Genomic DNA, 26,268 nt, shown 5'->3' on the forward strand with positions numbered 1-26,268 from the left:
ACCACAAAAATTAAAAAAAAATTGGTCGTATATTGGTATCATGTCGTCGTCAGCATTGTCCAAAGACAGATGGTTTCCTGATTGTTCAGGACTGTGTTCATTAGACATTCGCAGTACTGCTATGTATGTATTGTAGCGTCATGCTACTTATGACGTTGAGATTTATGTGCAAAGAGAGTTTAGAATCATTACAAGTAGAAACAGCTAGTATTTCTTATTGTGCCTAACAAGTCTGATAATACCACTCTAAGATACTGATAATAACTTTAGTAATTGTGAATAGAAATCAATAAAATTTAACACAATGTTTATAACCACAAAAGAAAGGTTGGGATTAATTTTGGAGGTTAAGGTCCCAAAGGTTTAGGAATTGGGGGCCTAAAAAGGGGCCCAAATAAGCATTTTTGTAGTTTCAAGTCAATAACTTGTGTTTAAGTGTATAAATCTCTCTGTAATTATACCACAAGTTTCCATACTACAAAGGGATGGTTATGGGGGGTATGGCTCAAATCATTTAGCAATTAGGGACAAAAAAAAGGAGAAAAAACAAGGGTCTTTCCGGTTAGAGAACAATTTAGACAATTTAAAAGCAGTGTAAAGAATACAATTCACTTTAAAGAATACTGTTATATATATGTTTGATTACCTCCCTTACACTGCTTTAAACTTATGTACATGTATTAATAAATGATGATTGCCTTCAGATGATTAGCTCATGATGTATTTAAATGAGTAGTTATTGTTGCAAACTCAATTAGAAATTTGAATTGAGATTATTTTTTTAAGGAAAAGGGGTAGGTGAAAAAAAATGGGGGGGGGGGTACAATTTTTATCATTTCAGATAATTTTTTGAGGGATTTATATTAACAGCATAGTGTATTGCTTAATGGTTAATGGATAATTTAGACAATTTAATAGCAGTGTAAGGGAGGTAATCCAAACACAATATTTAAATTATGTATAAAGAATTGTTGTATTGTCTTGAGATAATTAGCTGTCAATTTATTTTTAAAAAATCTTCTCCTCTGAAACTACTTGACCAAATTTAACCAAACTTGGCCACAATCATCATTGGAGTATCTAGTTTTAAAAATGTGTCCAGTGACCAGGCCATCCAACCAAGATGGCCACCATGGCTAAAAATAGAACATAGGGGTAAAATGTAAATTTTTGCTTATAACTCTGAAACTAAAGCATTTAAAAAAAAATTGCCGTTTTTGGTTATTATCTTCAATACTATTATAGATAGAGATAAACTGTAAGCAGCAATAATGTTCAGCAAAGTAAGATCTACAAATAAATCAACAGGACCAAAATGGTCAGTTGATCCCTTAAGGAGTTATTGCCCTTGATAGTCAATTTTTAACAATTTTCATTAATTTGGTAAATTTTTGTAAATTTTAAATTTTCCTCTGTAACTAAAGGGCCAAGTTTATCATAGATAGAGAAAATTGTAAGTAGCAAGAATGTTCAGTAAAGTAAGATCTACAATCACATCACCATCACCAAAACACAATTTTGTCATGAATTCATCTGTGTCCTTTGTTTAATATGCACGTAGACCAAGGTGAACGCACAGGCTCTTAAGAGCCTCTAGTTAGAAGTTACTATTAAATGCTGATTAAGGAATATTTAATCTCATTTCAGATTTCAAAATTTAAAAAGATTGAAAAAATTAAAAACATTTCTTTTTTTGGGGTGGGGGGTTCAATTCTCAACAGCATAGTGTATTGCGCAAAACCAAAAACTGAATATAAATTCAAATCATATAGCCAATTCTAAGTTCTTTGACTACAGTTATTCTGTGTCAGAAACCTATTTATCTGTCAAATAATGAATTAAAATCCAAATTCAGACCTGTAACAAGCGCAAATATTTTGTCCATTTTTGCCCTAACTGTTGAGGGTTGGACCTCGGCTGACAAAGCAATTTATTTAATCCATTTATTGGATACTATAAGCAACTATATTTTATGTATATAATGATTGTTAAGTGTATTGAGTACATGTCTGTCTGATTGTTCAAAGTTAATTTTTAACTCACCTGGCCCAAAGCTTTTCTCATCACTTGGCATCCATCCTCCACCGTCGTTAACTTTTACAAAAATCTTCTCCTTTGAAACTAATGGGCCAAATTTAACCGAACTTTGCCACAATCCTTATTGGGGTATGTAGTTAAAAAAACTTATCAAGATGGCCACCATGGCTAAAAATAGAACATAGGGGTAAAATGTAGATTTTGGCCATTATCTCTGAAACCAAAGCTTTAGAGCAAATCTGACATGGGGTAAACTTGTTTATCAGGTCAAGATCTATCTGCCCTGAAATGTTTAGATAAATTGGACACTTCGTTGTTGGGTTGCTGCCCCTGAATAAGTAATTGTAAGGACATTTTGTCGTTTTTGGTTTTTTCTTTTATATTATTATAGATGGAGATAAACTGTAAACAGCAATAATGTTGAGAAACAAATTTGAGCTACAAATAAGTCCACATGACCAAAATGGTCAGTTGATCTCTGACCCCTTAATGAGTTATTGCCCTATATAGTCAATTTTTCGTAAACTTTTGTAATCTTTCACAAAAATCTTCTCTGAAACTACTGAGAAAAATTTAACCAAACTTGTCTACAATTAACATTAGGGTATCTAGTTTTAAAATGTGTCTGATGATCCCGCCCGCGAACCAAGATGGCAGACATGGCTAAAAATAGTAAATGGGGTAAAATGTAGTTTTAAGCTCATATCTCTGAAACCAAAGCATTTCCAGCAAATCTGACATGGAAAAATTGTTCACTGGGTCAAGATCTATCTGCCCTGAACTGGTTTTAAAGAAAATTATGCAGCTTTTGGTTATCATCTTCAATTTTATTATAGATAGAGATAAACTGTAAACAGCAAAGTAAGACCTACAAATAAGTCAACATGACCAAAATGGTAAATTGATCCCTAAAGGAGTCATTGCCCTTTATAGTCAATTTTCATAAATTTTGTAAATTTTTGTAATTTTTTACAAAATATTTTCCTCTGTAACTACTGGGCTAATTCATTACAGATAGAAATAATTTTAAGCAGCAAGAATGTTCAGAAACGTAAGATCTACAAACACGTCATCACCAAAACACAATTGTGTCATGAATCCATCTTTGTCCTTTGTTTAATAGGCACATCTGTAGACCAAGGTGAGCGACACAGGCTCTTTAGAGTCTCTAGTTCATTGTTATGTCTGTTTTCAGATACTATTGGCGGTAGCCATGTTAAATTATAATGTGTATATAATGATTGCACATGCAGTGGGTATGTTGGCTGGTAGTGTTCGTCTGACATTTTTCATGTAAGTATTATGGTTCATTGGTCAATGTTGGTTTTCGTTATTAGGTCTGGTTCTTGCATACTTTTAGCTATAAGCTAATTTTAGTTGCTGTATGGTAAGATGAAAGATGTTCATGTCTGTCTGGCGGGATTCCTCTGACTCACCTCATTTACATAGGTCATTGATTATATTTGATGCGTGTAATGCTTGTATTACAGACTTTCGACATTAGTCAAGTTCTATCATGTAAATCATTCGAGATATTTCAGCCTGTGCACTCTTTTTCAGCTTGTACAGTAGGTATATCTGCATCTAGACAAACACGCTTATATTAAATTCTAGTTGTTCGAATCTGCTGTAATGCGTAGGATCTTATACTCATAGGTGCTTGAGGACAGGATCCTGCAATGAGCCCCCCCATAGTCCCTCCCCTTATTATCATAAATCTCAGATTTTTTAATATATATCATTTATTTGTACCATATTTATACTAATATACCATATTTTCACTTTAAATATGCATGTTGACTATCAACGTGAATCTCGACTATAGAGCAAATAAGTGATATATATTAAAAAATCTGAGATTTATGATAATAAGGGGGAGGGACTATGGGGGCTCATTACAGGATCCTGTCCTCAAGCACCTATGTGTTAAACAAGAGTGGCAAAAGATACCAAAGGAACATTCAAACTCATATTTCGAAAATAAATTGACAAGGCCATGGCTAAAAAGGAAAAAAAAGACAAACAGACAAATAACAGTATACAAGACACAACCTAGAAAACTAAAGACTTAAACATGTTAAACGACATATATATACCCTGTTGGATAGCTTGTTTTTTCTGCAACCATACCACATCTTATTATTTTTTTACATCATAGTTCTGGTTTCTGATGGATAGTTGTATCCTTGGCCATCATACATCTCCATATTTTTATTTAAGTTAGAAAAGAAAACATACACATGATTTATTAGCTTCACTTGACTTGTTTATTCTTGACAAGCACAATACTGACACCCGGTTGTTGGATTGACTTTGAAACCATTAGCACAATACTTTCTACACAAAACTGGTCGACATGATGGCGGTTGTGTATTACATGCACAGTATTGACAGCCAGTAGTAGGGTCAGTTCTGAAACCATACGCACAGTACAATCTACAATAAACTGGTCTGCATGGTGTATTACATGCACAGTATTGACAGCCAGTAGTAGGGTCAGTTCTGAAACCATACGCACAGTACAATCTACAATAAACTGGTCTGCATGATACCTTGTTAGTCTGATTACTGTCAGGGAATATTACTGCATCTGAAAGTATACGGCACATTTGCTTGTGGTATTGGACAGCATTTTAATTATAAATATTTCGCCGCACGAAGTCACACATTACATATGTTTCTTTTCTAGCACTTTGACAGTTGAAAGGTGTGTTAGGTTTACGCGTCTAAGGTTAAAAGGAGATGCACTGAAAAAAATCCTGTAACATGGCAATCGAAAATCCTTCAAAGTTTCTATACAATTAACAACAAAAATAAATAATATACTTTTGACAAATCGCCATGGTTTTAACGATAAATAGACGGGGAAGTTGGTCAAAATTTGCACATAAAAACAACAAGCACACAACTATCCTTCGTCTATATATCAATTCAAAAGGTAATGAGAATGCATAATGACTTTCTTTCATACCGGGGACAAGGCATGTATCGGTTTTTTCTACTAACACACAGTTGTTAGGTCGACTTTGAAACCTTTAGAACAGCATACAAAAATGCAAGAAAAGTAGCTTTTGAAAATACAAAAATTAAATTTAAAAACAGGTTTCTTAAGCACCAGTCTTCGTGCGCACCATGCCTAAAGATGTCTAGGTTATCATGGCATGCTTTAATTTTTATGGAATCCCGTTGTTTGAATTATGAAGTATAGTACTTACCACTAACAGTAGCCACTAACACATAAATTAGAAAGATAAATAAACCGTATGTTTTCATTGTTTTTTGTCTATTTCCTTTAATGGTAGTATCTATTAATGAACGTCGAAGTACGATATATATATATGTCTGTTGATTCCCAACAGATGGCAGAAATCAATCTCCGGCGCAGAGATCACATATCCGTTCCGTTCAATACTTTGTAACACTACACTCAATTGCGTACTTTTTTGTTCCCAATCTCTAATCAAAATCTACATTACTGTTTATTTAATTAACATACTTTTTATGGGAAAAAAACATAGAAATTCTCATTTTAACGAAGGTAAGTATATCAAATGGAAAATTTTGCTTGATATGTTAATAACCATATTAACCTGTATTGAAGTGAAATGTACAGTACTTTCTTTCTGAAATATACGCATTACATCGTGAATGCCTGTAAAAAACATATTTACACTCATTTGAATAATATGAACTCACTTGTATGAACTATAGAATTTTCAAAAGAAAAAAGAAAACAATATAGTGTTATTAACTGGCTGTTTCTGTATTGGCACTGGTATAGATTCAAGGTTTGCTGTATTGGCCTCGAGATCCGTAGCTGACCGAGAATCTATACCAGTGCCAATACAGAAACAGCCAGTTTATAACACTTTTATTAAATGATTATAAGAAAATTAAAAACCGGAAGTGAACGTCCCGTATTAGCCCCAATCGTAACTACTCGGCCATTCTCGCTACGCAGTACAATAGCTGTTATTTCTTCATGCAACCAGAAAGGCCGAGTTGTTCCGATTGGTATTAGCCCATGGGCCAATGACGGCTTTTTCCCGCTTTTTTCTGTATTGGCCCTGTTTTTTCCGTTTCAAAATAATAAGACGTTACAAAACATTGCACATCATTTAACCTGTTTATTTTATGATTTTAATTTAAAAAAATATTATATACAAATGTGTTTATGCATAACGATACTTCCAAAGTTACGCAATGGCGTAAGAAAATTGAAAACCGGTAGTGAACGTCCTGTATTAGCCCTAGCTACAGATCCTATAGTAAGATGCAAAGTTTGAACTTTTGATATTTATATAAAATTTGTTTTTCTCCTACATACAGTTCAGTCTGCCCTCAATTATTTTGAATATATCGCATAGTCATTATTTTGATTCCTCTCTTCAGCTCGAGAGTTCCCAGTGAAGACATTTTTATTTTTGCAAACACAGCCTACATCAAATGAAAATTCTTCATGACATGATTGTCTTGTGGAATAGATACATTTATTGAGAAATATTTTAAATTGTTAGCTGTACTGCTTTTTTAAAAACAGGTACACGACAAAGAAGTATAGCACGACTTAAATGCAGGATTGGAATGGTAAAGCATGATATGTTGGGCCTACGTATACGGTCTTTATCATAGTGTTCATCACAATTTAAGTGTGGTGACCTTCTATATTTTTACCTTTATAGTAAGTTAAACTTTTCTAAATTGTACATTTTGCATAGAGGTGCTATGCATGTTATCTAATTATAACTGTGCTGACTTAATAATTGCTGAATTTTGATATTTGTTTCTTAATCTTTTATTTGCATGCCGTAGTATAGAAAAGAAGATGTGATATGATTGCCAATGAGACATCTCTCCACAAGAGACCAGATGTTGTAAAGAATAAAGAAATCATCCTGACAGTTGCTACCCATTCGTTTGATGTGTTTGGGCTTTTGATTTTGCCATTTGATTAGCAATGATTAGGGACTTTCCGTTTTGAACTTTCCTCGGAGTTCAGTATTTTTGTGATTTTACTTTTTTATTATGCCCCATTTATGGGCATTATGTTTTCTAGTCTGTGCGTCCGTTCGTTTGTTCGTCCGTTCGTCCGTCAGTCTGTCCCGTTTCAGGTTAAAGTTTTTGGTCGAGGTAGTTTTTGATGAAGTTGAAGTCCAATCAATTTGAAACTTAGAACACACACCCTATGATATGATCCTTCTAGTTGTAATTCCAAATTAGAGATTTACCCCATTTTTACGGTCCACTTAACATAGAAAATGATAGTGCCGGATGGGGCATCCGTGTACTGGGGACACATTCTTGTTCTAGTTATAGAACAAATCTTTTTCATGAGAAATTTAGATAGAAAACATGCTAATTTTAGAATGAAATTCAAAACAGTGTGGCTGTGGCCATTGATTGACACATTAAATTCATCCATTGACTGGGACAATTTACGTGAACGTTTGTCTGTAACGACCACGGTTCACGACGTACCTACGATAGACATTTGAACTGTGGGGTCACCAAAGGTTTCTTAACGCCTTTAATAATAAAATAATTCGAAACATTAATCAGGAATAACCTTAAATAGTTTATGTTTTGATTTATATAATTGATATAAATCAAAACATCGTGTTATTTCTGATTAATTTTTCGAATTACTTTATTAAGGTGTTGAGAACCTTTGGTGACCCATAGTTTAAGTGTCTTTAAAAAGTACATAGTGAGCAGTGGTCGTTACATACAAACGTTCACCTAAATTGTCCCAGTCAATGGATGAATTTAATGTGTCAATCAATGGCCACAACCACACTGTTTTGAATTTCATTCTAAAGATAAAGAAAAATGCACTAAACATTTCAAGAAGTTAAGAACCTCCCCACCAAGATATGCTCTTATATGATAGGCCCATATCAGATAAATAGCTTGTTTTCTTTTTCTATTGATATAGCGAGAGACATAATTATGTGTGCATGCTCTTTTCTTTGAAAAATACTCCGTATATATTTAAAGGGACATTAGCTACGATTTATATATATATATAAAATCAGTAGGAATTGTGAATGTTCAATCATTAATGAAACTAAAATCGTGAAATAATAATTCGCCTTTAGCCGCCAATTTGGTTAAATCTTGTCAAAATTAGCACAGGCACTTGTCTCAGAACCCCCCCCCCCCCCTAATATACCTTAATAAAACACGTGTTATATTAAGGTATATAGGGGGGAATTCTGAGACAAGTGCCTGTGAAAATTAGCAAATAAACATTACTGATGCATTATTCACTAAGAAGGGAATGATACGGTCTCATTGAACCAGTCAGTATTGATTTGACATTTGAGTTAAAATAAGCGCTTACCGGGCAGCTGAAGATGGGTTATGAATTTATTCAGCTATTAAAATGAAAAGAATGCAAACATTGAAAGTGAAACTATTTGTTTGATAATTCGATCAACAAAAAAACATTCGATGATATTCAGGTAAAAACGACTCGCTCAACAATCTAGTTGGAATCAAACAGACGGCCTAGAAAAACCAATTGCACGTTGTCGTTCTCTATTTATACTTATGGTTAAATCGGGTTATATGACCGTTGGTAGTCTTCGGAGTTCATCTCGGAGACTTCTAGACAAAAATACATCGTGACAAAATGTTAATACATACAAGCAGAGACATATAATACATGTATTATATGTCTCTGATACAAGTTTACGAGTCAATTCATTGTTTTACCGTGAAAGACATGTACTTTAATTGTTTATTTTTATATAATAATAGACATTTCATAATTTTGATATTCGTTGTAGGATCTTGTCGTTATAGTTCAAATATGAGAACTTGAGTCAAGTCGGTGAACGTGAATTTTACATGTCCCGTTAAAGAGGGTCTTTAAAAGTTAAAACTTTTAAGCCCAAGGAACGAAGATCTAATTTGTCATCAACTACTAACTGTCTTATTAAACATGTTATGAATGTGTATGAGAGTCACCATCCTTCTCTTCACTGATTATATTTTGTGACACTTAGACTCTGTCAAAATGTTTAAACATAGCTTAGTCGTGATTTGCTCAACATTTTTTATTTTTCTGAGCTCAGTCAATGAGTTTAATATACAAAATAATATACTAAATTCCAACAAATATGAGGGAATCACTATCAGCCTTCAATGTGACACAACAATTGAGGTATCCACCCAGATTTATTACTGGCACTTACATGTGTCCAATTTTAAAAATAAATGTGTTTTTGGCAAATCAGATCGCCACATTCACCTTTTGATTAGAATTCTTTTAAGCAACCAGGTTGAAACCAACCCTGGCCCATCAAACTTGAATGACTCCAGTTATCCATGCTCTATTTGCTCGCATGAGTGTACCTGGGACAGTGATGCTATTGTTTGTGATAATTGCGATAAATGGTGTCATATTGGATGAGTAAATATAAGTCCATCTATGTATGAAAAGTTTGGAAATTCATCAGCACTTTGGATATGCCCGATATGTGATACTCCTAATCACTCTAGAACCATTTTTCAATCATACCTCTCATAAGGTAATTCTGTTTTGAACCCTAACTCATATTCAGTTCTTTCAGATAGTTCAGCTTTTTCCTTAAGCTTCAATATAAATGATAGTCATGAAAATTTTGGAGACCCAGTTGCTACATCATCACCAAAACCACCAGTGACTAAGCAATTAAAAAATAAAAAATATTAATAGACAAAACTCATTAAGAGTTCTTCAGATTAATTTTAGAAGTTGTAAGAATAAAGTTCCTCAAATTGAAAATTTATTAACGTCAGCTAAACCAGATATTATTATTGGTAATGAAACTTGGCTAAACAAAGATGTATTATCTTCTGAAATTTTTCCAAACACATTATTTGAAGATGTATTCCGAAACGACCGGGTCGGAAAAGAAGGTGGAGGTGTATTAATCGCCATTAAAAAAGGTATTATGTGATATAGATACAATGGATAAGCGTTGATTCTTGAAAAAGAAACCATGAGCCCGGAGGGCGAATGGTTTGTTTTTCATGAATCAACGCTTATCCATTGTATCTATCACTTAAACTATTGTGATAATGTCTTTTGAAAATTAAAGTCTATAATTCTTAATTAGAAGGTATTGTAAGTGAGTTTAATTAACCATGATATTGTGTCAAACGATCCATTACAATAAATTAGATATCACAATTAAATATTTAAAAAAATACAAATGTAGTATAACACAACACGTCTGCCCTTAAAGATCTTCATATCATCAGGCATCCGAATGTTATCTGTTTTTACAAAATATGACATATTCGAACTTAATATTTCTATTTGAATTGATCTTAATGGAAATGGAGAATGTGTCAAAGGGACAACAACCCGACAAAAACATTATATATAGTGCATATAATAAGTATGTTTCCGGAATTTCTAGCAATAAGCCTAATTCAAGACATATCACGATTTTCTAGCATAGGAATTTGCGAATTAAAATTAAAATTGTGTAGTAAAACAGATGAAATCATATAATATTAATTTATAAAACAAAAATGGACCATTATTATGCAATCCATTTTTGTTTTCTTTGAAACATATGGAATAGCCAACCATTATCCGATAATAAACGACCAAAATCGCTTTTTACACAAAATATCCACAATAACATTTAAAACAAGAACAAAAAATGGATATCTAGACTAATTTGGAACAACAAAAAGAATTCAGGGATTCGAACCTAAACAGACAAGTCCTTAGCTTTAACTCATTTATCTTAACTACGAAACCTCTTGGCTATCAACTCATACTATCCGATTACCTATTATGTATATATATATTAAGGTACAAGCCATGTGTGTCCGTTGTACCGATGTATATCATATATTCATTTATATATATATAATAGACTTTTAAATCGTAAACCGATTGGTAGCCCAGAGGTTTCGTCGATATGTTAATGTCAGTAACAAGTTACAAAACTTATGGACGGGTTCGATTCCCAGTGAAGGCAAATAGAAATTACAAAAATTAAAGGTAAGTTTTTAAAAATAATTGCATTAGTGAACAGAAATCAGGAAATTAGTCAATTCAAACTTAATGATATTAGGAACACAAAGGAAACAATAGAATATAATCTGGTGAGTCCATTTCAGCGACGGATTTAGGAAGCGTTGATTCTAGAAAAAGAATCCACGGTAAATGAATAGGCTGACGTCACCACAATGATTTAATTGCCAAGAAGTATATAAAAGCAAAAATGTAGAACTTATTGCTGCCCAAATTAATATAACTGATACCAAATCCTTAATTATTATTTCTGCATATAGACCACCAAATAAAAATGATTTAGACTATCTAAAACAAATGATCATTGAAATTAATAAACTTAAGTTAAAATTTAAAAATTCCACCTTCTGGCTTGGTGGTGACTTTAACCTTCCAGACATAAAATGGCCGGAGCAAAATATATCTGGCTCAATGTATACTAAGGAGCTGAATGAAGCATTTATAGATATGCTGAACAACTTAGGCATTGAACAAATGGTTGATTTTCCAACTAGGAAAGATAATATCGACCTTTTCTGCACAAACCAGTGGCGGATCCAGGGGGGGGGGGGGGGGGGGTTCCGGGGGTCTGCACCCCCCCTTTATTTTTGCCGATCAATGCATTTGTATCGGGACATATGTTTTGCACCCCCCCCCCCTTTGCCCTGGGTTACCTGGGTTAGCACCCCCCTTTCGAAAATTCCTGCATCCGCCCCTGCAAACCAACCTGCATTGATAACAAAAATAAAATCTATACCAGGTATATCTGACCATGATATTGTATTAGTGGATACAATCTGCAAGCCCCAAAGATCTAAACAATCACAACATAAAATTTATTTATGGAAAAAGGTTGATATTAAAAAGATAAAAGACATAACATCTCATTTTATATCTGAACTTATATCTCAGGCTAATGAAAATTTAAATATTGACCAATTATGGAATAAATTCAAAGAAGGTAGTAATAAAATAATAGATGATAATGTACCAAGCAAAATAACTAAATCTAAGTACACCAACCCTTGGGCAAATAGGGATATAGACCATTTATGTAAAAAACAACGTAAAGCTTACAACAAAGCTAAAAAACTGGTAAACAAGAACATAAAGATAAATATAAAAAGTTAAAAGCTACTGCTCAAAGAGAAATAAGAAGAGCCCAGAGCACGTACATGCAAGAAATAATTAGCCCCCAGTTAGAAGAAAAACCTAAATCTTTCTGGCAATTTATAAAAAGCAAAAAAACAAACATCTGGAGTGTCACCATTAAGAGGAAAGGATGGTTTATTATATAATGAGCCGAATACACAAGCTAACATCCTAAATGAACAATTTAAAAAGGCTTTTACTACCGAAGATACATCCTCTATGCCAAATAAAGGTACTAGTCCCCATCCCACTATGCCAGACATATTTATTAGTAATAATGGGTTATTAAAGTTACTTAAACACTTAAATCCACAAAAAGCCACTGGCCCTGATAATCTGCCAGCATATTTTTTACATAATTTTGCAGAAGAATTGTCTCCATTTTTGACATTCTTTTTCCAAAAATCTATTGATACTGGTAAAATCCCAAATGATTGGAAGCAGGCTAATGTTGTACCAATATTTAAAAAAGGTGACAAGCATAACGCTATTAATTAAAGACCAGTTTCATTAACTGCAATATGTTGCAAAATTCTAGAACACATTTTAACAAGCAACATAAGGAAACATCTTACAATTAATAATATATTAAATGATAGTCAACATGGGTTTAGAAGTAAAAGGTCTTGTGAAACCCAACTTATCATCAGCATACAAGATCTTGCAAAATCATTGGGATATGGTAACCAAATAGATGTCATACTTTTAGATTTTTCCAAAGCTTTTGATAAAGTCCCCCATCAAAGATTAGCCCAGAAATTAGAATTTTATGGTATTAGAAATCAAAATTTAAATTGGATAAATGACTTTTTAGCTGACAGGCAACAGCAGGTACTATTAAATGGTGTTAAATCTTCAAAATTAGCTGTTGACTCTGGTGTGCCCCAGGGAACAGTTTTAGGCCCAACATTATTTTTACTCTTTATTAATGACCTACCCGAACATGTAACTTGCAATGCAAGACTTTTTGCAGATGACTGTTTATTGTATAGAAATGTAAATAATAGTTCTGATGCACAATTACTTCAAAAAGATTTATCTAGTTTAGTAGAATGGGAAGAGGACTGGCAAATGAATTTTAATCCTGAGAAGTGTTATGTAATTCATATTTCTAAAAAAAGTAAACCTTCCTCTTTTGATTATATATTGCACAATCATGTTTTAGAAGCAGTAAAAGACAGTAAATATTTAGGCGTAACTATAAGCCATGATCTTGATTGGGGTACACATATAAACAATATTACTTGTAAGGCAAATAAAACCTTAGGTTTTCTTCGTAGGAACACATCACTTGTCCGTCCAGTCGTCGAATACTCTTCCCCTGTCTGGGATCCGTACAAAAAACAACACATCACTCAGGTTGAGCAGGTACAGCGTAAGGCAGCCAGGTTTGTCTTCAATGATTATAAAGACAGATCACCTGGTGCAGTTTCAAACTTAATTAAATCTTTGGAATGGGAAAATTTAGAAATAAGAAGGAAAAAAGCTAGATTAACTATGCTGTATAAAATAAATTGGGGGTTAGAGGAAGTTCCTAAGGACAATTTAACAATATCTGATAGACGTACTAGGGGAAAACATAAATTTAGGCAAATATCTACAAATAAAGATTTCTATAAATTTTCATTCTTTTCTCGCACTATTTCGGACTGGAACTCACTACCTGAATGTCTGACACCCTGGAATCCTTCAAAAGTGGCATATCCACTCTAACACTTGAAGGATCCACAGCAACTTATTAAACTACAAAGCCACTGTACATAATGTATATAGACATTGAGACATTATTTTATTAAACCAATCATGGGCCCTTGTCGGGCAAGATACAAAAACATCATACAATGATTTATATATAAACATTAGTGAAATACACAATATTATAAGTAATACACAAAAAATAAATTGATAATATGAGCAATGTAGGATATAATTAAGGTAAGAGGCATTGAGTGCAATGAGGTCGATTTAATATTAAAAGAATATGAGTATAAAGTTTATTAATACGGAAACAAAAAGTAAAAAATAGAACCAGGAATATAGTATCTCATTCTGCAGTAGTTCTCCTCATGACCCGTATTTGGAAGAAGAAGAATAAGAAGAAAACCTTTGGATATTGAGGAATTCATGACCGGAAACTAATCATCGTTGTTTCTATCAAATTTGCTTTTATAATAACAATTCTATAAATAAAATTTAATTGTCACGTGATGATAACAAAATGGCAGCAGAAATAAAGCCATCACAAAATAAGCAAGGAAACACAAGAAAACCTGTTCTAATAAGTAAATTAGAAGGTTTTCAAGATGACGTCAATATGGCAGTTATAATCCCTCGGGAAGACGGTGTTGTCACTGTCAGCGATGACAAGTAAGCTGTGCTCAAAATTTGACAGGTGCCCGTTGTGTACATTGTTCATATTATAGCCAATCCAATCCGGAAGCTGTTGCGACCAAGTACAAGCATCGTCACCATTTATGCCTCTTGTTGAAAATCAAAATAAATTGATGACTTTGCCTTGAATAACACTTATTAAAACCACCATTCTGTGTTCGTTTGTTTTTAACGAAATATAAGGGGTGGGTTCTGTTTTCAACTTGAGATTTACCCTTTGAAGTGTCTAATGTCAAAGTGGTTAAATGGGGAACTAAAAATAAAAATATTAGTGCTATAAAATCAAGTTGGATTGAGGTGTGTAGTCCATTAAATTCTTCAGGTAAAATTGACCAGGATGGAATTAGCAGGTTGGTGAGTTCTTAGTTTAGGCATGTTAGATCCCGTTACGAACTCCCCCAAACCCCCCTAAATCCGCTAGTGGTAATACATGTAGATCTATCACCTAGTAATGAGATATATGTCTGTACAGATACCCCCCTTTACACCCCTCATTAAAGACAAACAAAACTATCACAAATTGACATACATTAAAAATCAGAGCAAGTCAAATACTGAACTCTAATGTAATGGTATGGTAAAGAACAAAAATACAAAATAATTATTACATTATCATATTGAGGAATTCTTGCAGTCACTTAAAGCAAGCTTAAAGTGTTTAGTATGAAGTAAGTACATATGGTATGATTGCCAATGTGACAACTATCTATCATGTATCCAAATATGTGACCTGATAAAAAAAAATACATGCACCAATTAAGATTATCACAATTTCTCAAGAATAATTTTCAATAGGAAAACTAATTCTTAAATTTTTATTCTCAGGACATTAAGAGTATGGTTAAAAAGAGATACAGGACAGTATTGGCCAAGTATTTGTCATACATTGCCTTGTAAGTTGTATTAAATAAATATTTATGTCCCTTCAGATTTGACAGGATTCACCTCTGTATACATTTTAAGTATTTAACAATGTTCGTGAGATCTCTTCTACATTCAGTGGTTGATTCCATCAATCTACAATATATATCTAGTAAAATACATCATGTATGCAATAAAAAAGAGAAACAATGATGAAAGATTACATGGTGATTAGTATATGATTAATTTGAATATTTATTCAGTAACTCTATTTTATCAACTTGAATGGGTATAGGTAAAACCTAAAGCAAAAACATTAAAGGAGTTTCATGTTTTTGGATGAACGAGATAAAAATAAGAAGATGTAGTTCACTGTACGTCCTTCAACAATGAGCATACATTTATGTACAAAATAATAAATAAAAAAATAAATACACAGCAACAAACAATAACCACTGAGTTATATGCTTCTGATGTGGGACACTTACATACAGAATGTAGCAGGGTTCTGTCTACTTTACAGGAAAACAGTTTATATATAGTTCCCAAATATTGGCATCAAGAAAAGAACATGCAAAGATTTTTTTTAGAAATTATGGCTAACTAATTTCAAATCAAGACATGACGCTAAGCATGTTTGTATTTACATTTATAATCAGTGAAATGGTATATATGTATATATGTTGATTTAATTTATTTGAAAGCTACAAATGTAGACTTGTTATTTACATATGATATGATAATTGTTACAGCTGAGGCAGCATCATTAACATACAATGGAGAAACTAGGAGACTATTTGTTGGATTAAATAATGGAACCATTTCAGTAAGTGCATGTATCAGATCCTCATATAATGTACCCTGTATTTTTAACAATCAATGTTAAAGTATGTTAGGATTAGCATGAGTAACAAATTGTCTCAAAGCATTTGCCATTGTGACCCTGGAGTTCGTCATAATACACAGCTGTGGGAAATTAATTTACTTTACTTTGAATGCATGTTTCACAAAATAGTAGCTGTTTGGATTTTATTTTCTCTCTATATATATATATATTTACACACAGAAATGTGAAATTAAAAACTTGGAAAAATAGTTCATAATCTACTAACACGTCCATGTATGATGTATAATATCTACTTGAAATAGGGAAAGCTCTAATCCACTGTAATCTGATATTTGAGCAGCACTTTTACTAATTTCTTTGATAGCTGAAGTTTGAGTAAGTAAGAAATTATAACATAAGAAAATATCCCATCTCTTTAAGTCTTTAGTTCTATATCAAATGAAACATTATGTTTTGCTATCAAATTGAGATAGAAGATAATGCATTGACATTGTGCAGATATATATGTGTAAATGTTCAAAGAATTGAAATGAAATTTATTTTTTTTATTTTTTCAGGAATTCCTTTTATCGGAAGACTATAATAAAATTACACAAATGAGAGATTATCTAGGTAACTATTATAGAATTATTTTCTTTATTGCAAATGGTCTTGACAAAAATGGGAATAAAACCATTTAAATCACTTGAGCAAAGTAGAAGTGAATAATTCCAACCATCTATCATTTAATTGTCTTTACACTTTAAAAAAAGTCAAGAACTATGACATACAAAATTTATTAAGGACTGAACCACCAATTGAAAAAAGTACACAAAATTCATTTATAAGGACTCAAACACAATTTGAAAATAAAGTAGGTAAATAATTTACTTCCCTGTCAAGAGTTGAAGAGTCTGATTATTTTAATGACTGAATTTTAATAGTGGGAACTAGGTTGATTAACAGGAAACAACTAATTTAGTAGACTTCCACATACCATTAGAATGATAAAATAAAAGTCTGGTATAATTGTAAAAAATACATCATTTCAGTATGATAGAGGAAACCAAAGTTAGAACTTAAAGAAAATTTGATACAAATAATATCAAGAAGTTGTATTTATTTAGCATTTCTATTGTTCAATATTGCTTTATTTTCAGCACATCAAGCTAGAGTAAATTGTGTAAGATTTTCTCTTAACTGTGAATGGGTGCTAAGTTGTAGCCGAGATAAATATTTCCAGTGGCATTGTTCAGAGACTGGTAGACGATTAGGTGGATACCAAGTATCAGCATGGTGCCTTTGTGTAGAGTATCCTTTGAACAATTCTAATTTTAAAAGTTCAAAATGTTCATTCAACTAGAATATTGGTTGTCAAATTTTATGTTATTATTAAAGACTCCAAGTCTCCTAAAGTATTTCATCATTGGTAATAGAAATGTAGTTGGTATTTAAAAATACATAAACTGTTTATATTTGGAAAATATCTAGATCAGAAATAACTCAAAGAACGCATAAAAGATAAAATTGTATCAGCATTATTTTTGTACTTCTGAAAGGTTCTAAAATAGCTTTCCAAAATTGGTTGGTTTACAATATATTACCATTGAACACCAGTACTGAATGAGTAATAAAGAAATTACATCAAACCTAGGTGTTTTTGTTTGCAGTTTGACTGATCAGATTTACTTGTATAAAACATTTTTTTTTTAAGATGTTAATATTTTTTAACAGAAAGAAAACAGCATATCAAAGAACAAGTACAGTAAAATTTTCATACAATAACCATAAATGTTTACAATATGTAGGAACTTTATAGGTTTTAGATATCAATGTATCCTTAACAAATATTACAGATTCGATGAACAATCAAAATATGCTTTTGTTGGAGATTATTCTGGGCAGATATCAGTGTTAAAAATTTCAAATACAAATTTTGATTTAATAGTGACATTAAAGGGTCATTCAGGTATGTTTAATATATATTTCATTCAACCAAACATCAACGTTTAACAGTATAACCATAGCAAAGATCAAAATCATTCACATTCTTACACTATACTATTTTAAATATATTTGTATGTATATTAACATTTTCATTTTAAAAATATAACTTCTTCCAAATTTCATTTTAAAATTTCGTTCAGATGATGCATTGATCATTATGATATTTTGTTTAAGAAATAATTGATGCAAGCTAAACTTTATTGTAGTTTTAACATGGGTAGGCATTATATTTGTGATTATTTTTGCCCGAGGCATAGTGAAGGCTAAAATAACAAGAATATAATGCCTACCCATGTTAAAACTACAATAAAGTATAGCTTGCATCAAGTATTTCGATTCTGATTAGGACAATTAAGGTAATATCTATGTCCGATGTATATAAGTGTACAGCGTTTGTGTAAGCTCTTCTATGAACCTCCCTTTTTTGTTTGTAAAAAAGCAAACGACTGGCAATGTGATTTTTCAGAGGGAGGAGTTTGAACAGCCAGCATGAACAGCTGTCATATCTAGGCCGAATATGTCAATTTCCATTTGCAACACATTACAGTCATAATAAATGAATTAGTAACAAGATGTGCATCATTTAAGAGTTTGGAAGTGTTTTAAGTTCATGAAATATATTAAATGCATGCCAATTTGATAAAATTCATTATGCCGCAGTAGTCAATATACACATGTGCAAACAAATTTTATTGGATATAGAGAATGGGTTTATTCACAAAGCGAAAGAAGCACCTCATATTAGAATCTTGTGTTATTTCTGTTTCATCATATATAATAAAAAATGTTTGATGGCTCAACATATGAATGTTATTTATATCCATTAACAGGTAGTGTTAGGAGTTTATCATGGGACATCAATAGAAGCTGGTTATTCTCTGGAAGTTTTGATCAGTCTGCTATAGTTTGGGATATAGGGGGAAGAAGAGGTACAGCTTTTGAATTACAAGGTCACAGGTAGGTTTATTGTTTAGGCTAAAGGTTTTAAGAACAATAATACATACATATGATATATATAAAAAAAAAAGGAGATGTGGTATGATTGAAAGGAGACAAGTATCCATTAGAGATCCAAAAAATGAGGATGTTAACATTTATACGGGACTGTATGGCCTTCAATAATGAGCTTTGTATTTTTTGGACCAAATAATAAACACATTACATTTAAGAATCTTCAATTATGGACAAGGTTGTACATCTTATGGCAAGTTCTTAATAACCCTAATACAAAACGTGAAAGATTCAGGAGGGAAGGCAAAGATCTAATATCCAAAACAATTTCTAAGAAGAAAAAAAACTAAAAAGGTTTCAAACCCTGTGGGAATACCTGAATTATGACATGCACTTAAAATATTTATGAATGTGTGAGTACCTTTTTAATAACAAATGATAAAGGTTTGTCAATTTTGTCAAAGAGACAACATCAACACGACCAAAGAGCATAAAACAGCCCTAACTCACCAATTGGTTTTCAACTCAGCAAGAAAAATCCCTCACCAGAGGCAGGGTTCAGCTGGCCCCTAAAAAGAATGCGTACTAGTTATTTAGTATTTTTTCATTTCAGAGTTTCATTTTTAATAACAAATGGTAAAGGTAGTATTGACTTGCATTGATATGGCTGATGTTTAAATCTCATGACACAAGGACATGGTATAAAAGAAATCTTTTAGTATATCTGTAATACACTATATTTGATTATTTCAGGGATAAAGTATTAGGTTTGGCGTATGCAGCAGGCTGTAAACAATTACTGACTGGTTCAGATGATTGTATATTAGGGATATGGAATATGGAAGCTGAGAGACAAGAGGTTAGTTTCATAAGGCCTTCTCAAGAGATAACAAACTTTACGTGAACCTAACACATACCTGCCAACATTTTAAAATGCCCAACCAAAGAGCAGAAAAAAGCTGAAGGCCACAATGGGAGTGCTTATGTTGGCCCCTAAACAAAAATATGTACTTGTTCATTTTGTTGCTGTATATCATTATTTTTCACTTTCAGACTCCAGGATGGGAAGAGAGTGATATTTGTCAAAAATGTGAAGCACCATTCTTTTGGAATGTTAGACGAATTTGGGAGAGTAAAACAATGGGTGTACGACAGGTAGGATTTCAGTCTTAACAAGACATATAGAATGAATAAAATACCTTATAGAGTGTTATTTTCGAGGGTGTAAAATTTAATGATTTTCATTGAATAAGGTATACAAAATATTTTGGCGGATTCAAAACTTTTATCAATATTTTGGCAATTTTGTTCTATCAACAAAAATAAGAGAAAATTTGCACCCCGCAAAAAATAACCCGCTATACAGTAGTCTTAAAGGCTTAACACTTTCACTCCTGAATTTTTGTTTTTTGTGGGATTCCCTATTTATTTTCACAAGCTGTTTGTCTGACAGTAATTAATTCATTATGTGCTACAGCAAAAACAATCTCGTCAGCCTTCTTATGTGTTGAAAATGAACTGTAGTACTTAAAATTTGTCAGTCTATTTCCATTGAATTTGTAATATTTCAGAGTCAGATCTATACCTAGTCCCAACTATGACAGTCGATGGCCAATTTTTCTATTGAGGACTTTTTTTATTCCCAACCTATGGTACTTAAGGAGTAGGGGCATTCAGTTTTCTGATCTGTGCATATGTCTATGTTCTTCCAGTGATTGGGAAGGTCATGCGCCCTGGGCCTATAGCGCATATCGACCGAAAATGGCGCATACAGTGACTTATGTAAGCGCCCACGTGGCGCACGATATTTTTCACTTCGTTTCGATACGTTTAAATATCGTCAAATGGATTTCCGATCGTGTTCCGTGCCGCCATGTGTGTGTACACAACTGTGTAATGTTCCTCCAATGATAGGAGCACCTATATATTTTTGGGACGTCTTGGGTGTTTTCCTATGGAAATAATAGAACCATGGGGTGTAACTGATTACCCAAAAAACGTAATTAACCATCATTCATGATATGATTTTTTACAACCTTAAATTTGTAAAATTTGGCTAGTACAGACGAGATTTGTCTCTAGTTATTATCTTTTAACTTAGTTCAGCTTGCTACTATTTCGATTGAAAAACCCCAAAGCCTTTTTATGAATATAGGTTTTGTCTCCATAAAAGGCGACTAACTGTCCTTGTCACTTTTTGGTCTTTGGCTTGTTTTGACATTTTGTAAACATGCCTTCAGCAAATTGTTGTTTTGTTTTATCAATTAATGATACTCTCTACTGTTATTGTTGTCATCGTGATGAAGTAATAATAATACAAGAAGTGCAGAGGAAATGCCAAATGCGTCCTCTAATACGGAACGTCGGGAATAAGTATGGTATCGACGAAGACCCAAATTTAATGTAAAGAAAAACCCATGCACATGAACAAGACAACAGGAGCAGTAGAAACATTGTAAATAAAGGATATATCTTAAATATTATCTGGTTTGGAAGAAATTATTTTACATTCTTTGTAGAAGTGAAATATCAAAATCACAGGCAGAATATCTATAATATATTATTTAAAATCATAAAGGTAAGTACATTTTTTGTACCACCATCTCTTTGCCGAGATATACACTTTTTACTTTTTTCACTGTAGTCAATTCAAATGGCCCATTCATTTGACAAGAATGGCCCATTATTTTTTAAAATGGCCCCTTGAATTTAATTTTGAGGGGCCCTGGGCCCATAGAGAAAAAATTCTTCCAGATCACTGTTCTTCTGTTAGTTTAAACATATTTCAGTTGTTTAAATATGCAAAAGGGATCATCTGATGACACACAAGATAATCAAACTTATGCAGTCTTCTAAGTTTTTGGTTAATGTAGTTTTAAAACCATGTCATGTGCTGTGTGCAAATGTTGATTATAATGAAAACTTTTTAAATTATATACCAAATTTACAGTTTTGACCCCAATGTTATGATACACTGAATATAGAAATATGATATTGTGAAATTAGCACATTCTCAGGTTAAATTTGAGGTTGAGGTCATATCTCCTTGAAAACTTAATATACTTTTTCGTTATAAGGCAACTTTTAAAATTTTATCTCAATTTAAGATTTTGACCCAGGTTTGACTTTTCACATAAAAGTGTGAGCAGGGCATTGTGTCCTACAGTGCTATTGATATATATTCTTGTTTTTCCTTAAAGGAATCAGATAATCTACATATTTTGGTAATTAATTGGTAAATTTAGGATGAAGCTAAAAACATGAACTTTTCCTATTCTTAATAATATGTGACAAATTGGTGTAGAATATATGAATATAAAATCGAAACATTTGTGAAAAGTATTGTTTTTCTATTACAGCATCATTGTAGAAAATGTGGTAAAGCTGTTTGTAATAAATGTAGTGAAAAGAAATCCAGACTACCAATTTTAGGTTTTGAATATGACGTACGGGTTTGTGAAGAATGTTTTGCCAGCATATCACCGGAAGAGTAAGTTATTGTAGGAATTATACTGTAAATTCAGAAATTATGGCATGCATTTAGTGTTGAGATTTTGTAATTTTAGACTAAAATACGATATCAATTTTTATGATATTGAGAAAAATACTGCCAAATTCAATAAAAAATTTGAAATGTGAGTTTAAATTATTGTGGTTATAACCCTGCTGCATATTTTCTTAATAGTAAAAACATTGCAATAATTTCTGAATTAACAGTACTATAGTAATCACATAGAACACACATCACCATCATAACTGGTATTCATATATGCTCTAAAATATATGGATATTTGTACAAAAGATAGATAAATTTGCTGAGTGGAAATGATATTTTACATTTAGAAGAGGGTTCTAATATTAAAAATGAACTGGTTTTTTTTTAAACTGTAAGTTGTTCTAACATCAATCATTTGTTGTTTAAAAAATTTAAAGAATAAAAAAACAAGTATAAATGTAGTTTACTAATTTGAAAGCTTGCAAGTTTAAGTCATATTTCTTATTTTACTGCTGGAGATCATATTTAACTAGTCTTCTTCAAAATTGTGCTTCCACATCCCAGCTGGTGTGAAAACAGAAGGAGTACTTTATTATGTTATTATGTTACAAATAAACTTTGAAATACATGTATTTAGTTCTTATTTTTTAAAACCATCTATTTTTTTTTCTTTTATTTACTTCAAATTACAGATTCACAAGCCTATTGAGTTTTGCACACACATGTTTAAACTTAAAAAGTAATGCACCAAATACATATTCAAACGGAACAATTGTCTTATCATCAAAGTTCTTTATTATTCCTTATTTTAAGCTCTTACTATTATATATTGATTGACATGATTGTATGTTATAGGAAAGCCCCACTAGCAACATTTCATGACATGAAGCATCCTATACAGTACATGTACTTAGAGGAAACAAGAAAAAGACTTCTTACTGTAGGAAAAGATAGAGTTGTCAAGGTAAGTTGTCATGGAAATGTTGTGATTGATTAATTGAAATGTTTTGGTGTTCCATGCCATTTATCTATTTTTAAAACAGTTATGCTCCTTGGAACTATAAATTATATAGAAAAGTGTATTGTAAGCAAACTCATTCCAAAATTCTTGTACCTTATATGGGGTTATTTTCGCAGGTGTAAAATTTTGTAATTTTCATTAAATAAGCTATGCGAAATATTTTGGCTGATTCAAAATTATAATCAATACCTTTAAATGTGCACTTTTGAATTGGCGGAATTTATTTTGGCGATTTGATTCTACAAGCAAAAATAAGCATCAATGTATACCCCATGAAAATAACCCGCTATACGATATTAAGAACTGATATCAAAGGTTTATATCAGCAAAGTTTGGAGTGAGTTAAAAATCAGCATTGATCAATTATTTGTTACAGGAATTATGGCACTTTGAAATGTAATTTATATTATACGTTGTATTTGCCATTGTCTTTGAAATGTCCAGACATACTAATTTTACAGGAGTTATTGGTCCTGAGAACTAGAATTATTACAGAAAATTATTGTTAGCGATCACACACCTACATTTCTTATAAGATATTTACCTTTAACAAAAATATTTAAAAATTGAAAAAATATTTTAAAATGTTTTTTGAAGATATTACTCTTGTAAAGATAAAATATGTAAAATGCAATGGACATCGGAGCACTGTTCTTTTGTTGAAAATGGCTGAATTGGATACACTGTTAAAATTTTGCCTTGATCTTGCTGACTGATAATTTTCTTTCTTGGCGGAGTCCAATGATATGAAAATAATCGCTAGAAACTAAGGACGCACCTGCCCCTTGTCATGAAATTAACAACGTTGTCATAGGTAAAAGAGCAATAAACAGATAATCATTGGTCATCCCAACTCAATTTCTTTTCTTGCTTTCGCTGTACCAGCTTAAGCAGGAAAGTCAATGTCTTTTAGATGATCCATGATAATCTATAATTATTGCAAGTCTGAAATATTAGACTGAATTAGATATTTGCTTTATAGGAATTTCTTCACCAAGTTCTAAAAAAAACACCAAGGTAAATTTGATGCTGTGAGTGCTCTTTGTGGTTTTAAAATTCATGAGAATCACTTGACCCTTAATGATAACTAAATTTTTTGAAAGCCTATATAATAAAATGATGGGCTTATTGCACATCATAAAAGTTGAAGTGATAATTCTGAATGTTAAAAATTTGATAGTCAATCAGTTGATTAAAGGTGATGTTATGATAATATCACTAGCTGAATCACAAATATTCAATAATGTTTCTTTTTACAGATATGGGATGTAAGTCAAGTCCTGCATTGAAGATTGCTGTATTAGAATGTAGAAACAAACACAGAACAAAAACCTTATTTTGATGTAATCATGTGACCATGACTTGTTGTCATGTGACTTAAACCAATACTGTAGACATATAAAAGATAAATAAACCCTCCATATAATAATGCTGAGGGACAATCATTTTATTTTGCTGGAAATCCTCATTATAACTTGCTCACTTATGAAACAACCAGACAACTGCTGAGAGTTAAGAGTTGACAGCGGAAACTGTTTATTTGTTAACTTTTTTTCTTGCAAATATATGATTTATGGCATTCAGTGTAAAAGATCTTGCTTCTACCATTTGCTAATATAAGTCAGATCAACATCTGAAGTCCATATAAATATGTAATCTTTGTGCTACTTCAGATTTTGAAAGGTGGTGACATTTTAAGGGAATACGAAAAATGCAACCGGATGAAAACATAAATTGGATCTTTTAATTTTTAATATTTAATTTCATTTAAAGTGCTATCACAGTAGATAAAACTTGCATTTTTCGCAGTTGTTAGTTATCACTATTAAATGCCAATATTAATTTGTGAATCAATAGTAGCAATCCAAATAATGAAGAAATTTTTTTTTGTTATATATCATTTTGCTCAATTTGACATTGACCCTCTTTGTGTGCTTCGAAACTTTTATTTCTTTGCATAATTAGGGAGTAGACCAAAGTGGTGGGACCAATTTATTTGTTTATTAGCTTCATCAAAATTAGTTAGAGGCGAGTTAAAGAGTAGAAATAACAATGTACGAATGATTTATAATTTTAAAAAATATGGACAATGGCTATTGAATAATGAATAAGAGACCCTCTCAATCCGATTCGCTCAAAGTTCAAAGGGAAATAAGGCTTTTTTCTATAGGATATATATAGCATGTTGCTGAAAGTTATATTCAAAAGGTCTATCTCTAGTAATAGTGAAACATGTTAAAAATCCAGGAATTAATCTAGTCATGTTGTATAAAATCATTTCAGAATCTAAAGCATTCTGGGTAATATTTTTAAAGGCATACACTGAAAAATTGTAATTGGCTTACAATTTCAGAAAAAAAGGATTTATTTGGCAACTATTGTAGCATTTGTTTTAATCTTTTATTTGTTGGAACAGTGAAATTACCCATAGCGCTTTATAGTTTGAAAAAGGTGATTTTTATTAATAGCGTAGATTCATCATTATGGAGTAGATAGTTATCATTTCA

General features: G+C 32.0%; 1 protein-coding gene across 1 annotated transcript; it reads left to right on the forward strand.

Annotated features, from left to right (window-relative positions):
- The first annotated feature begins 14,394 nt into the window (after window positions 1–14,394).
- On the forward strand, window positions 14,395–25,094 carry LOC143068523 (WD repeat and FYVE domain-containing protein 2-like). Its single transcript, XM_076242654.1, has 12 exons — window positions 14,395–14,575; window positions 15,425–15,492; window positions 16,213–16,286; window positions 16,865–16,919; window positions 17,447–17,597; window positions 18,143–18,255; window positions 19,124–19,250; window positions 19,998–20,103; window positions 20,298–20,399; window positions 22,604–22,734; window positions 23,596–23,704; window positions 25,021–25,094. The coding sequence occupies exons 1-12, from the start codon at window positions 14,427–14,429 to the stop codon at window positions 25,048–25,050; spliced, it is 1,215 nt and encodes a 404-aa protein (XP_076098769.1). The 5' UTR covers window positions 14,395–14,426; the 3' UTR covers window positions 25,051–25,094.
- Window positions 25,095–26,268: the final 1,174 nt, after the last annotated feature.

This window comes from Mytilus galloprovincialis, chromosome 3 (genome assembly GCF_965363235.1).
Source record: "Mytilus galloprovincialis chromosome 3, xbMytGall1.hap1.1, whole genome shotgun sequence".
Classification (NCBI taxonomy): domain Eukaryota; kingdom Metazoa; phylum Mollusca; class Bivalvia; order Mytilida; family Mytilidae; genus Mytilus; species Mytilus galloprovincialis.

Excerpts from the sequence above, each read along its gene's own strand:
- LOC143068523 (XM_076242654.1), top strand. The coding sequence starts at position 14,427 with ATGGCAGCAGAAATAAAGCCATCACAAAATAAGCAAGGAAACACAAGA. Across the intron at positions 16,920-17,446 it reads ACAAATGAGAGATTATCTAG|CACATCAAGCTAGAGTAAAT; the intron begins GTAACTATTATA and ends CTTTATTTTCAG. Across the intron at positions 23,705-25,020 it reads GAAAAGATAGAGTTGTCAAG|ATATGGGATGTAAGTCAAGT; the intron begins GTAAGTTGTCAT and ends TTCTTTTTACAG.